This window comes from Ischnura elegans, chromosome 1, assembly GCF_921293095.1.
Source record: "Ischnura elegans chromosome 1, ioIscEleg1.1, whole genome shotgun sequence".
In the NCBI taxonomy this organism is placed as follows: Eukaryota; Metazoa; Arthropoda; class Insecta; order Odonata; family Coenagrionidae; genus Ischnura; species Ischnura elegans.
This window is the reverse complement of record NC_060246.1, coordinates 33859834-33873513: the sequence shown is the minus strand read 5'-3', so window position 1 is coordinate 33873513 and position 13680 is coordinate 33859834. Positions and strand designations below refer to the sequence as shown.

Sequence of the window (13680 nt, the reverse complement as noted above, 5' to 3'; positions counted from 1 at the left end):
ATGTCTGCTCATTATAGCTCTGTAAAGAAAATAATTCTTTACTGAAGGCTTGAAGTGTTGACCCTTTCGAAACAATTGAAAGCAATTCAATTTCATAGTATGAGTAAAAATTCTTAGAGAAGGAAGTTCCTATAATCGAAGGCACAAGAAGATTAACTAATAATTTCATGGCCATGTGATTCTCCTATTACTTGGCATATTGACTACCGCATCAAAGAGAATCTTATGTAAATCCGTGAACAAGTCATAATTGGCAGCCTATCTATTGAGCTTCTTCGTATACTACCCACAAAATATTACCAATAATACCCTAATAATAGAATACTATTAATACTCTATTTAAAGTACTCACACATAATTTTCGTATAAATGAAAAAGTTGAACCGACACCTTCCTTGCATGATAACACGAGATAGTTTTTTTTATAACTCTTTGTATGAACGGCTACAGTAATCGAACTTCACTATTCATCTCACATTGCTAGTCCTCTCAGATAATACACTCTTCTACTGCTTTCACACTTAAACATCCGGATGCTATCCAAAGCACAAACATATTTGGAGAATGAGTGACAATGTAGGCTTCGTCGTTTTCCCCATCACAATTAGAGAGATTTCTGTTTTGTGTCCCCCTTTTCCATCCAAATGATGGTTAGTGTGTGAACCCAGAATTGGACGGTATCTTGCAGCGCTCGGACACTTCTTCCTGAAGCACGTTATGTAAATATTGTCTAGTCTAAATTCTGTCGATGAGCCATCGCACAGTAAACGTTTGAGGTCTTCTACGACAGAAAAACGAATGGAGGCTGTCCAACGGCCTCAGCCAACTCAGCCTACCATGTTTCGACTAGTTTCAGAATGACATCTTTTTAAAATTCCTGTTGCAATTTTTACGTGTGCTTTTTGCAAATATCTCTATAAAACAAATGAATCAAGGTGCAGAAGAAAATATCCACGGTAGAAAGAGGCCGGAGAGTGGGAACCATATTTATTTCTGCCTCACGGCACGCGGCTTCTATGATCACTTCACAGTGTTAAAAACAATGAAGGACTAAAAATGTCAAGAGGGTATTTTAAAGTAAAAAAATTCTAAATCTTACAACGAATTGAAAAATTCTCGCAAGACATTCCTGTTTTAAGCTGATGGTATTATCCTAGCTTGCAGACCTTAAGGGTTCGAATCCCGCGGGGTTTTCACTATCCAGGGCATAGCTATGCGGCATAGATATGGCAGAGCGGACTAATTAATCCTAACTTCATCATTTCGTCACATCGCATTAATTAATTAATATTATGACCACGCGTATGACGCTAAAAGAGGGCGAGAACCTCCCAACTTGCTGTGCCACGAAAAAAACAAAGTGGTGAAGATGATGCCAGATCTCTTGCGTCGTGTACTTTCATTTAACTACTTGAGCAAATATCTGAGAATCGGCAAACGTAGGAAACTACTTCAATCATAAAAGATCAATAAAGGAGAAAATTGGTCATATTTTAAAAAATCGGTCATATTAAAAGCAAATCAACAACTAACAAAATAAGCGCCAGTTTAAAAAAATACATTTAGCTCTACATTATTTAGAAAAAAAAACATTACAAGCAGATTTTCTTATAAGGAACCAACTCTTCATGATATGCCTTCACTGTAATAGCTACGTTTGAATAATTTCTGAAAATTCCCACATTACAAAATATCAATATTTTTATTCAAATTTAACGAGTTGAAAATTTTTATTAATTAAATAGAAAAGATATTGACTTCACATCGATGCTTTAAAATGTGAATGATTTATTCCGGTATTTTGGCAGGCTTTTTTTGCTTTAACCCCCTCTGCATGTATCCCATTCAACCCTAATCAGACGCCTCCATTTTCTCCTTCGATTCATCACAATTTCTGAGTCCTCTTCTCCAAATTTTTCATTGAAAGGATGACTGCCGCATTATTCTTTAGTCTCTCATTGTTCCCTAGGAAGGTTAAAATGAAGCAACATCTTGGCTCCGTCAGAAGATAATGGTGGTCCACTATTCACTCAGAAAGCGATTAATCAAAGAAAGTGAGTGCTTGTTTTTTTACCCTTATAAAGTTAACTTAGCTTCAAATTATGCATATTTGGTTCCGTTGATAATATACCTTAGTATGCCTACTGTTTCTTGTTCGTTAGCACGTGATATCTCTGTCCTGAAAATCCTTCATAATTACAAGGAACAACATTCCCAATCAGATTTCAACAAATTCAATTGAGGCGCACGGGGTCATTTGAGCATTACTAGATTGGAGTTTAGAGAATATATGTATGGTAAGTATGTTAAACTATTGCTTGTATATTTTTATTGTACTGACCTTAAAGTTTCCTTATTTCGCATAACCACAATATCTTGCCTATTTCCGTGGAATGTTCACAGCCCATTTCAGTAAACCTTTTATACCCTCAGAAATTTTAAGATCATTATTTCGCGATTATTCCTCGACACTGTGGACTTTGAAAAAATGTTTAGTCAAACGACTTTGATAAATGGTCATATGATGAAAGGTAAGGTCAACCTGTAAAGTTAAAAATATTCCCTCCTCTTTTAAACCATTCGTCTCTTCTTTCTCCTTCCTTACCCTTCCCTTATTCTTCCACCATTTAAGGAATTGTAGAGAGAGTAAGATCCTAAGGCGTCGCACAACCCGAAACGATCATGTCAAGGCAAGACCTCGACAAAAATATGGCGTGATGAGATCATAAGAGAGAAAAGGAGTACCGCTGGCCGTATTTAAATGCAATATTCTAAATACTCTCAAAGGCATAGCGATGAAAGTAAATACCTCCAAATTGTTTCAAATCACACACCATATTCCATTCTTCGAAAATAGTTGAAAAGATACTCACTTTGAATTATAAGTAAATACCAATGGATTATTCGGGTGAGACGGGAATACATATGCTCAGAACCTAGGACATCATTCATAACAAAGTAGCTAGAACGGAGCGATGGCAACCGAGTGGTACGGAATAACGAAGCAGATGCGAAGACGTTAAGCGACCGGAATGGATGATGAGAACGTAAGACGCCGATAAAAATACGGCGAGGTGAGTTCCAAAGGGAGCAGGAGAGAATCACCCGCCGCACGTCGAGCATTTTTTTTACTTTTTGTAGTTCATATAAGTTGTTGAACCCTGGTCGTTGGTGGGCTTTTCGCTCGTGAGATGGTCATTGACCTCAAGTCGGTCACCTTCCGCCCTCTCCACAAGTGGCGGCGTTCAGTCACCTCCTCCCACTATCGAAAAGGATACGAATTGGGAAAGTTAAGACTCGCAAAAAATATTTGGGCTATCGCGATAGTCAACCTCGAAGAAAACAGACATTGCTCCACAAATTCCCATGTCCTTCTTCTCAGTCTTACCGCATTTCAGCCGCTGAGGATTTATTCCGACTTTCAGAGTATTTTCCGACATCTTTGCCTCCAAAATTCCGACTGTCAGTCTGTTTCAAGGATTCAAACAAAAAAATCTGTGAACAATGGAAATAATCCTAAGTGCTTTCATCAAAAATGCTTCCCTTGTCTTCGGCTTGACACTGCATGCTTCAAAATCAAACCAATCTGAGAAGGCAGCGAGGTGTGTACAGCCGTAAGATAATAGGAGGGGTGAGGAGGGAGGAATGGTATAATATGATGGAGGGGTACTAGCTTGGAGGGAGGGCACTGCCGAGGTGACCACGGAGAATCGTGAGCGGGAGAACGAGACTTGGAGAGGGGAACGAGGAAAGGAAGGGACAGGTATGAGGAGGAGAGGGGAGAGTGCTCAAGGGGTGGGCGGTGGGGGGCCTCGAGTGGGAGGGAAGCTGTCGAGTGTACGTGTAACAGAAGAAACATTAGAAACCTGCTCTCTCCTCACAACTTCGCATTCTTTATCTGCCCCCCTATAAAAGCGAAGCTCTGGCATAAACCCTGACCAGTTTGCGCCATGTCGTTCAAGTGGCTTGCGGCTTTCATCTTGGGTCTCTCGCTGACTGTGGCAGAGGTTCCCACAGAGGAGCAGTTGACATCGTTCCTCTTCGGTGAATTCGAGGAAGCCGCGTCCAAGGCTTGCAACATTTTCAACAAAGCCCAGTGGGACTATAATACAGATGTTTCTAACCCAGAAACCCTGAAGGCCTTACAGAAGGAGACCGCCACATTCTCAGCATTCGAGAAGGAACAGTGGCTAAAATGGTTTAAAGGGCTTAAGTGGGAAACTTTCAAGAATGAAACGGTGAAGCGGCAAATAAGGAAGCTAGCGGTCCTTGGGGTAGCAGCACTTGAACCCGATGACCTTGCGAAGGTGAGACAAACTGGCAAATACTATTAAATAATAAACAATGAATAGTTTCTGTTAAGTTGTTGCTCTCACAATCAGTAAAAACATAGTTTTTAATTTCTAAATGAGATCCTACAGTTTTTAACATTTTTAACATGATTCCTTAACATGTACACTATAAATTACATCTTACGTCATCATCATCAAATTACTGATGTAAACAATAAATTACAACTTATTTTCACCAAGTTTCAATAGTGATAGAAAATATCGCGAATTCTTCCATTTTAATCACATATGAATCACGGGAATAGGCTAAGTATTCTAGCAGATTATGTTTTACCTACTGTTACTTCACCATTGACATTGCTTCACGCTTCTGCTCAGGCTTATTTTGTGAACGATTTATTCGGATCAAAGACTCTAATCATACACAATATGTCGTAGTCTTCGGATGGCGATTGTCCGGAGGCAGTTATTATCTGGTGATTTCTTCGATGAGATTTTAAAGTACATTGAACGTATTTTTTGAACAATATAAAGTAATCTTCAGCCGATCACACATCCATTGAGAACCAGACTATCTCATTAATTAAGTCTGCAAAATTCAATTACATTAAACCGTTAAACCAAGACTGTAGCGAGTAGGGGTTAAGGCGGTCATAACCTAGCCCCACGAAAGGCTTTGAAAATACAATTGTGAGCTCATCTCCTCCAAGTGTCTTCCCAGGTGAAACCCATAAACATTTTTCTGGATACGATCTTGCCAGTTACACGTAAAAAAATATTCAAAGTAAATGTTTACATAAATGTTATTTACCTTCTGTTTCTACATCTCCGCATGTGAGTACTAATATCCCTAATATTTCTCGATTGTTAAATCTTTTAATCTTCATCTGCTCTTTTCAAGCCCAAACTGCACCAAACCAATCTCTGGTTTGGTATTCTATCAATAACTTAATGTTGTGGTAATTTTACCCGCGAGGAAATTTAAACTAACTATTTGCATCAGCTCCCGATAATATTCTGAACAGCGCTTCTTCGTATTAATCTCAAAGCTACCTAAAAATGTCTAAATAACTTAAAATTTCCTCGATATATGTGTGAAAATCACATCTTCGAGCGTGAGATAACCTGCAGTCCACTGCGATATGATATCTAAACATGCTTCCTTTAAGAATCTTTGGAATGGTTTGGTAAAATAAATAAGTTTAGGAACATAATCTGATAATGGCCTACATTTCTATATTCTGACCTTTGAACGAAACTTGATGGTATTTCCAGTGACATGTGAGTCCTGTATACCTACGCTTTATTAGGGCAAAGCAATTTACATAATTGCCCAACGTTACTCTCCTCCTCGTTTTCTTTCCAAGCTACCCCACACGACCTTTTCAATATATAGGGCACATTAGCCACAAACTATACCTGATATAAAGGAGTTCACACCAGCAGTTAATTTACCATCCAAACAAAAGGTATATCAATGGCCTAGGTAGCTTCAGGCCTGATGAACAAACTACAACTCCCGTTGACACACTTCCAACTAGGTATATGGCCTATTTCATATTATCGTACTCGTTTGCTCCTCTTGCTCTCATAGTCCAAGCCTATAATAAACGATTTTTTGCTTTTAATTTTGTAAATTATATCGTTTCTGCGTCATTGGGGCATCCAAACCTTGAAGGCCCTGGTGCACTGCCCGTTAGCCTATCAGTTGAATGGCTCGCGAAAATTTTCCTCTAAGGTTGTCGAATGCACAAAACTGTGTGTCCGAAAAACCCAAAATGAATGACCATATCATATGCTGAAATTGGTTGAATGTTTAATGCCGTGAATGTCCACTTTTTTCAAGAATGGTTTATAAGATTATAGACACAGCTTGTATGTAAATGTTATCACAGGAACCTTGGTCTGAAACGCGAATTTAACGAATAATGAACTTATAAAAATGCACTGTCCACGATAACAATAAGAACTTGTAGTTGGCCCGTATTCTTATATTCACTTCGTCCTTTTCTATTCTAATAACTGAAAGAACTATTTCCAAAATCTCGTGCACTCCTGTATGATAAAAATAAGTCAGTACTCTGAAATGAAGACTGGAGGATACACCGATGAAATTAGCATTCGGCCCATAGCACTGCAAAGCCATTGGACCGAGAAAATCTGTAATTTACTTAGAATGACGGCAAATTTCCTGTTAGCGCAGTGTATGACGCTCATTCGCATGATCATGCGATTGAACTTTCATCGTGTAAAACGGCCTTAATGGGAAGTAATACAGCACAAAAGTTTTTCCTTGATTTATCGCCAGCACGGTAATCTACTTTCACATCAAAAATAATATAAGCTATTGATAAAATAGACCAAGGAAACAGAGACGTTTGCCTTTTCTACGAGTATGTAAGAAATGATTTATTTGACTGATATTTATATGACTTTCCAGCGAATAAGAAGATTCGATTTTGAGGTGGTTTGTACCATCATAATTCTGAGATAAAATAAGGAATTGCGGCAAAAAAAATAATCGAGAATTCTTGAGTAAATTTAATACTGCGTGGAAACACTACAATTCAAGTTATGGAAATATGAATATTCGTTCGCTATAATTTTCAGTGCTATTGTTCATTTTCATACGCTCATATAGATTTGTCATCACTCTGATGTGGTATCCAAGATATATTCAAATTTTCTGTCATAAATATCGAATCACAAATAAACAGACTCATGTTGTCCGTGCTAATGAACATTTCCGATTTATATGTGGTTCTTGTTGCACCCTCGTCCTTTTTAACCGCAGAAGCAGTCAAGTCAACGTATCAAACAAGAATGCATGTGACAAGGCGTTTCAAAAAGTATATTTGATACGTAGAAGGATTTTTAAATAACCAATATGCGTTCCAGCTACCTTCCTCCAACCATCGCATTAAGTTAAGCAGAGGCAAAGCGCTGAGATTAGTTGTTAATGCTATTATCGTAATGACAATGAATTGTTTAATTGACGAAAATACAACGGAAATTAGAATAGATGGTGGCGGGTGACGCGAAAAGTCAGGGTAGGGAATTATACCAACTATCATGATTAAGATGAGATTACCAATTCTACCCTTAGAAACATCTTGTCCCTTGCATTTTTGTTTGATGCGTTGGCTTGACCGCTACCACAGAGAAAATGGTAGAGTATGACTTAGGTTACAATTAATTAAATCTTAAATTGTCACTAGCACAAACAACATATGTCAGATTTTTTAAGATAACTCAAATATCTGTGAGATACCGCATAAAAGTGATGACAAATCTATAAGAGCATATGTAAACAATAGCACAGAAAATTATAGCGGACGAAAAAGACAGCATAGATTAAAAACTGATAACGAGGATTACCTCTAATACCTCCACTATTATCTTTCTGATATCCTTGTATACTTTCCCTCTGATGAGCTTTTCACGTAAAGTTTCCGCAGAATTTCTTATGTTATACAGAAAAAATTACATTTTTTTAGCGGGACAATTACAATGTTGAAACTTATTTTCCTGGCTCTCGAGGCCTCATATGAAGTTTTATGAATTTGGTTTTTGTAAAATTAATTCCCATGCCGTACTGTGGCACTCACGGAATACTGGCATCGCCTGGAAAAATATTCGAAAAATACGAGCACGCAAACAAAGGCAATTAAGAGGCACAGAAAGAAAGCAGGCAGATATGTCTCACATATATATACTCACTAAAAGTATATATGTATATGGAAGGTTAAGAGATTGGAAAGGTCACAGATCCGAATTTAATCTATATACCTTGAGGGCATTGACCATATTGTATTATAATTTTGAATTATTAAGAAAATTAATTTAAAAAATAAAAAGCATCATATATTATGCATAAAAACCTTAACTTTAGGCTCAATAGATAAAAATTATATAGGAAAACATATTACCGTTGTTTTAAAAACAGTCAACTTTAATTGTTTATATAATTTATCATGATGCGCATCAATTAACACCTTGAATGAAAAATTGAATATAATGTCAATTTTAATATTTAATTGCTTGAATAACTGGCCATATAAAAACAATAATATCAAAGATACAACAAAAATAACTTCAAATTCGGATTAAGCAGACAAAAATATTATAAAACGCTTCTTAATAATACAACAGTGACTATGAATAAAAGCGGTAACAATTTCGACCACCTTTTTTCGATTTTGGACCACTGCGCGCCGTGCGTGGGGCTGCATACATATTTGAGACAGATAACAACATTACACCGTAGTAAAAAATGTTAACTTCGGATATAGTAAATTATTTCTGAGCAGTACTTGCCACTGGCAGATAGATATAGCGACAAAACCCTTTGATGGAATATGCGTGGGGAACTGCAATCATAAATAACCTAACAATTTTGGGGTGAATCAAATTTGAGCCGGATCGCCACATAGGTGCAGAGTTAAAAATGTATATTTTTTACTCCTGCGAAGTTTTCCTAGAGAAAATGATCACCGATTACTCATATTTATTGCTATTCATCATTAGCTAAAATTGTTCCTCGCCTTTGATTTACAGTGATGAATAACCGACATTCAAAAGATTAATAATACAGCTGTGCAATAGGGTGGTTTCCTATTATTTTTTATTGCCTAAATCGAAAGATTATTACTCCTGGAGTACGTATTTCACGCTTTTAGATTTTTACATGACGATATCTATTTTTCGCGATTAAATGAAAAGTGAAAATTTTTTCAAGCGCACGAAAACGCGACGCGTAAGTATGAATGCCCGGAAATCTCTCCGTGTGACGTATTTCTGGTTCCCGCTGCCGCCCTGTGAGGTGACCTCGAGGCGAGTTGAGCGCTGATACGACGCAGGCTGCTAGCGGGTAGCTCAGTACCCTGCTGGCTGGTAGCGCTTGGCTTAAATAAGGATTATTAATACCTTATCAAATGAAGAAAACTTTCCGACCTTAGCCAGTTTTAATAAGTGATTATTAAGACATGTTTCCCTGAGCTCTGCGCCTCATGCATGCATTGGTAACCCCAGACGATGTATAACTCCTATCTACTCGTATAGCAACTAGGTCCCTGTGACGTCACGTGGAGTGGCATCGCGTGGGCGCCAATCTGGCCGTTTTCAAATGAGGATAAAAATGGACCATTGCCATTCGTCTAAACCGGTATTTCCAAAACGAAATAATTTGTATATTATGAATACAGTAATGGTGGGTAACGAATCGCAATCAATGTCTTTCGTTTTCTTTGATGAAGGAAACTAACCTATTGATAATCCATTCTCCCACACGATATCCAGGAAAATGCCATGCGATCGTTGTTATCTGACATATCCACTTAATAGTGCCTATGGCCGTTACGGAAATATTTGAAAAGTAATATGGTTGCAATCAGACGAGAGAATGCTATTGAGTGTGCAAGGGCTAGCGAGATTCTGTCCATCGGAATTATTAGAGCGATCAAATCTTCGAAATATTCTATTCGAAAAGGTTATTTCAAAATTTTTTTGGGTTTTCAGTGCAGATTTAAGGAGAAAATTCGCCATAGTTAAATTCACTAAAATTGATATATTTTATTAAATTCTATCCAGTTTTTAACAGCCAGCATAGCATTAAAGTTCATTTCCAGGCATGCAATTGCCTTAAATTTTCCGGGAGAGGACCCCTGATTACCCCCGTAAGATACCCCCATCATGAGCCCCAGCCGAGGGTCCCCAATCCCCCAGACCGCCGCCCCTGCCCACATGTGATCGGTGTAGCGGTAGCTCATCGATTCGAGTGGGGAAGGCGTCAAATTTCGAAACCCCGTATTTAATATTTTAATGTCTCATTTTCTTGCTCTTACGATTTGAAGCATACATCCTAGTTTCTTGTTCGCAGACTTTGTTGTACCGTTGGCGTAATTTTAATATTGGCAGTCTGTAAGCTGTAGAAGTATCAAACTGCACTCCACAATTATTCAAACAATCTTTTCCGCTGTTTCAATTGTTCGCACTCTTCCATAGGTACTTATGTGAATTCAATTTGAGCACCCGCGTTTCTAAGATGTTTTATCTGCTTGACATGGGATATTTTAATAAGGTTGTGCAAGTGCTTCGAAGTATTAATTTAAAAGCTTTCGTAAAACGAACCTAATATTTTTTTTTTTTATCTTTAAATGAAATCTGGAGAATGTAACGAATGCTTACCTTAGAAAAGCATTTGCTTGAGAAAATACCTAATGCATGATTCGGGATATGTCCCGCACAATGGAGTGAAATCAGATACGTGGTATAATTATTAAATTATGCATGATTTTGCTTTTTCCCGGCGTATGACACTGGTAAGTCTTCTCGGGTTTCCCACCGGGTGAGTTGTTTGTAGGCCGACGTTCCGACTAGCCATGAGGACCATGGCAGACGTAGCCATCGAAACGTCGGCCTACAAGCAACTCAACCGGTGGAAAACCCGAGATGACTTCACCAGCAATAAAATTATGTTCCTCTCAGTAGTAACTGCAAACATTGATTAAATACTCAAACATAGTTGGCAACCATCGAATGGGATGCCCTTGATGTTATATTTGTTGTAGTCTAGGTAAGTACAGGCTTGCACACATGGCATAGATTCACCAAAAAAACGACGACTTTCAGTTTTTTTATCTCACACAATTAGTATCTGCTGATGCTATTGGAATATTTTAACAAAGCTTGGGTGCCCTGACTTCAGAAAATGGTAGACGCGTTTTTTCACTTGAAATATAATAAAAGTAGAATTAAAAAATATTCTTAGCGATTAATATATATATATAAAGGATTTATTGAAGTGCTGTGAAGGGATCTGATAAAAAATCAAAAGCCCGCTTGCGAAGCAGGACTTCATTTGTTGATTTTTTAAACGCTCACCGGAAGTTGGAAACACGACTTAGCTTTCCAAATTATAAGGATACATTTTTTCCACTAATTTTCCATGCTTGCATTTTTTTCAGTTTCACCAATATTTATAGGTCCTAAAGTTATACGTAGTATTCTGCCGAATGGACGGAAATTAAGCAATTTACGTTGTTTCTTCGAACATTCCCTACAAACAGTTCAAATGGACATCCTACAATGCAATATAAACTGCGTTTTTTATCAAAAGTATTACACAATAAAAATAGATTTGCACGAGGGCTACGAACCATTTTTCCTGCTAATTGGGTAGTTTCCTTCATCAAAGAAAACGAAAGGCACTGATTGCGATTCGTTACCCACCATTAGTGTATTCATAATATACAAATTATTTGGTTTTAGAAATCCCAGTTCAGACGAATGGCAACGGTGAATTTTAACCGCATTTGAAAAAGGCCAGATTGGCGCCCATGCGATGCCACTCCACGTGACGTCACAAGGAAATAGTTTCGATACGAGTAGACAGTGGCGCCGACTCCATGGGGCTTGAGGGGGCCCGAGCCCCCTCAAAGATTCGTTTGGGGGGGCGGAGCCCCCTCAATAATTCAATAAAATAATTAAGTTATATTATGCTTTGTGAAATCACAAAAATATATAGGTAATTTTTATTTCCCATGTTTGACGATAGTTACCTTTTAAATAAATTTAACAACAAGTTGAAACAAATAACTATAAGGTTAAGCAGGTTAACTGAATGAAGTGGTTTGAATCATGGTAGTGTTTCGGTGCTGCGACACACTTTGAATTTTAACCTCTTCCCGGGGCAAGACCTCCGATATGGGCCCCCCCAATATTTTTTATAAGTCGGCGCCCCTGCGAGTAGATAGGAGTTTTACATCGTCAGATTACCAATGCATGTATGAGGCACAGAGCTCAGGGAAGCATGTCTTAATAATCTCCTATTAAAAGTGGCTAAGGTCGGAAAGTTTTCTTCGTTTGATAAGGTATTAATAATCCTTATTTAAGTGAAGCGCTACCAGCTAGCAGGGTACTCTACTACCTGATGGCAGCCTGCATCACAGCGGCACACATTTTCTCGCCCCAAGGTCGCCTCACTTTGCGGCAGTGGGAACCAGAATGACGTCATACGGGCTTTTCCCAGCATTCATACTTAGCCGTCACGTTTACGCGTGCTTGAAAATTTTCACTTTTGATTTAATCACGAAAAATAGATATCGTCATTAAAAAATCTAAAAGCGTGAAATACGTACTCCAGGAGTAATAATCCTTCGATTTAGGCAATAAAAAAATAAAAGGAAACCACCCTATTTTCCACTTTCATGTCAATTATTAATTCGTCATGGGTACAACCGTTCACTAGAATATTATCTTTAATCCTAACATACGTTAAATGAGTGAACAGGAGGTTGGCAAACACCGAGAGATTGGTTATGCCTCCAAAAACTCTCTCAGTCACAAAATCGCCAAATTTCTCATCCTTTTTCCATTGAGAATCTGAAATCAAATAATGGAGATGTTTTTTTTTACCGTGAGTTTCAGTGTATTGTCCTATCATTTCGTGGCAAATCCACTTTTTCGTGAGAGAAATTGTAGAACAGTAGAGTAAAAATATATAAAAAGATATCGGTCTGTCTACTTTCTTTCAGTTCAAAATACAGCGACACGTGTTCCAACTGACTCGCAGGTACCTACTTGATGATGACTGCGAGCCAGTAGAAACATGTGTTGTACTGCAGTGGCGGATCCAGGATAGGGACAGGGATATATATGGGATACATGGGATATATGGGATAGGGGGGGGGGGGCTAATTAGCGGGTAACCTCCCATCAGTAGTGGGGATCCGAACAAAATTTCCATTCTATCTAGTGTGAATTGATACCCAAGGGGAGAGGTATACCTAGCACCGTTAGCCCCCCCCCCCCCCATAGATCTGCCACTGCGTTGAAGTGTATTAAAATCAAAATAAGTAGACAGTACCAAGGGCGGATCCAGGATTTTTTATGGGGGGGGGGGAACAAGGGTATGTCTGGCTACGATCTTCTCATACTTGAGATTAAAAACAAGATACGTACAACAATTACTGTACGAAATCCCTTTGTTTTAATACGAAAGTTATGAACATGAAATTAAATACGTGAGGATCCGTAAAACACAAAAAGAATGCAACTTTCTATTACTTTCTCATCCGAAAACCTTCCCACAATACGCTTGACGAATCCTAATTTCTTTAGGGCTATGCCGTAAATATTTCTTATACGTGTTCCCCACGATAGGTTCGACGTAGGTACTTCACTTCGTCTGTTGCCTTTATCTTAATACCATTCACAGCATAAGCATAGTTAAAGTTGGACGAACTCTGCAAAAAATGTACTGACATGCATTTGCTCAAAGTAAGTTCGAATCCCCACTCTTGGCTCCACAAATAAACGTTGTTTAAATCGGATGATAGAATTTCATAGTCAGATTGATCACTAATTTCACGATAGATGACAGCGTCGT

At 38.2% G+C, this 13680-nt stretch overlaps 1 protein-coding gene across 1 annotated transcript in view; it reads left to right on the top strand.

The window, feature by feature from the left end:
- Positions 1 to 3857: 3857 nt before the first annotated feature.
- LOC124158588 (angiotensin-converting enzyme-like) overlaps positions 3858 to 13680 on the top strand; it is a 24453-nt gene continuing 14630 nt past the window's right edge. Inside the window, exon 1 of the mRNA XM_046533750.1 lies at positions 3858 to 4307. Coding sequence (XP_046389706.1) covers positions 3951 to 4307 — 357 coding nt within the window. The 5' untranslated portion in view covers positions 3858 to 3950. The remainder of the gene's footprint in view (positions 4308 to 13680) is intronic.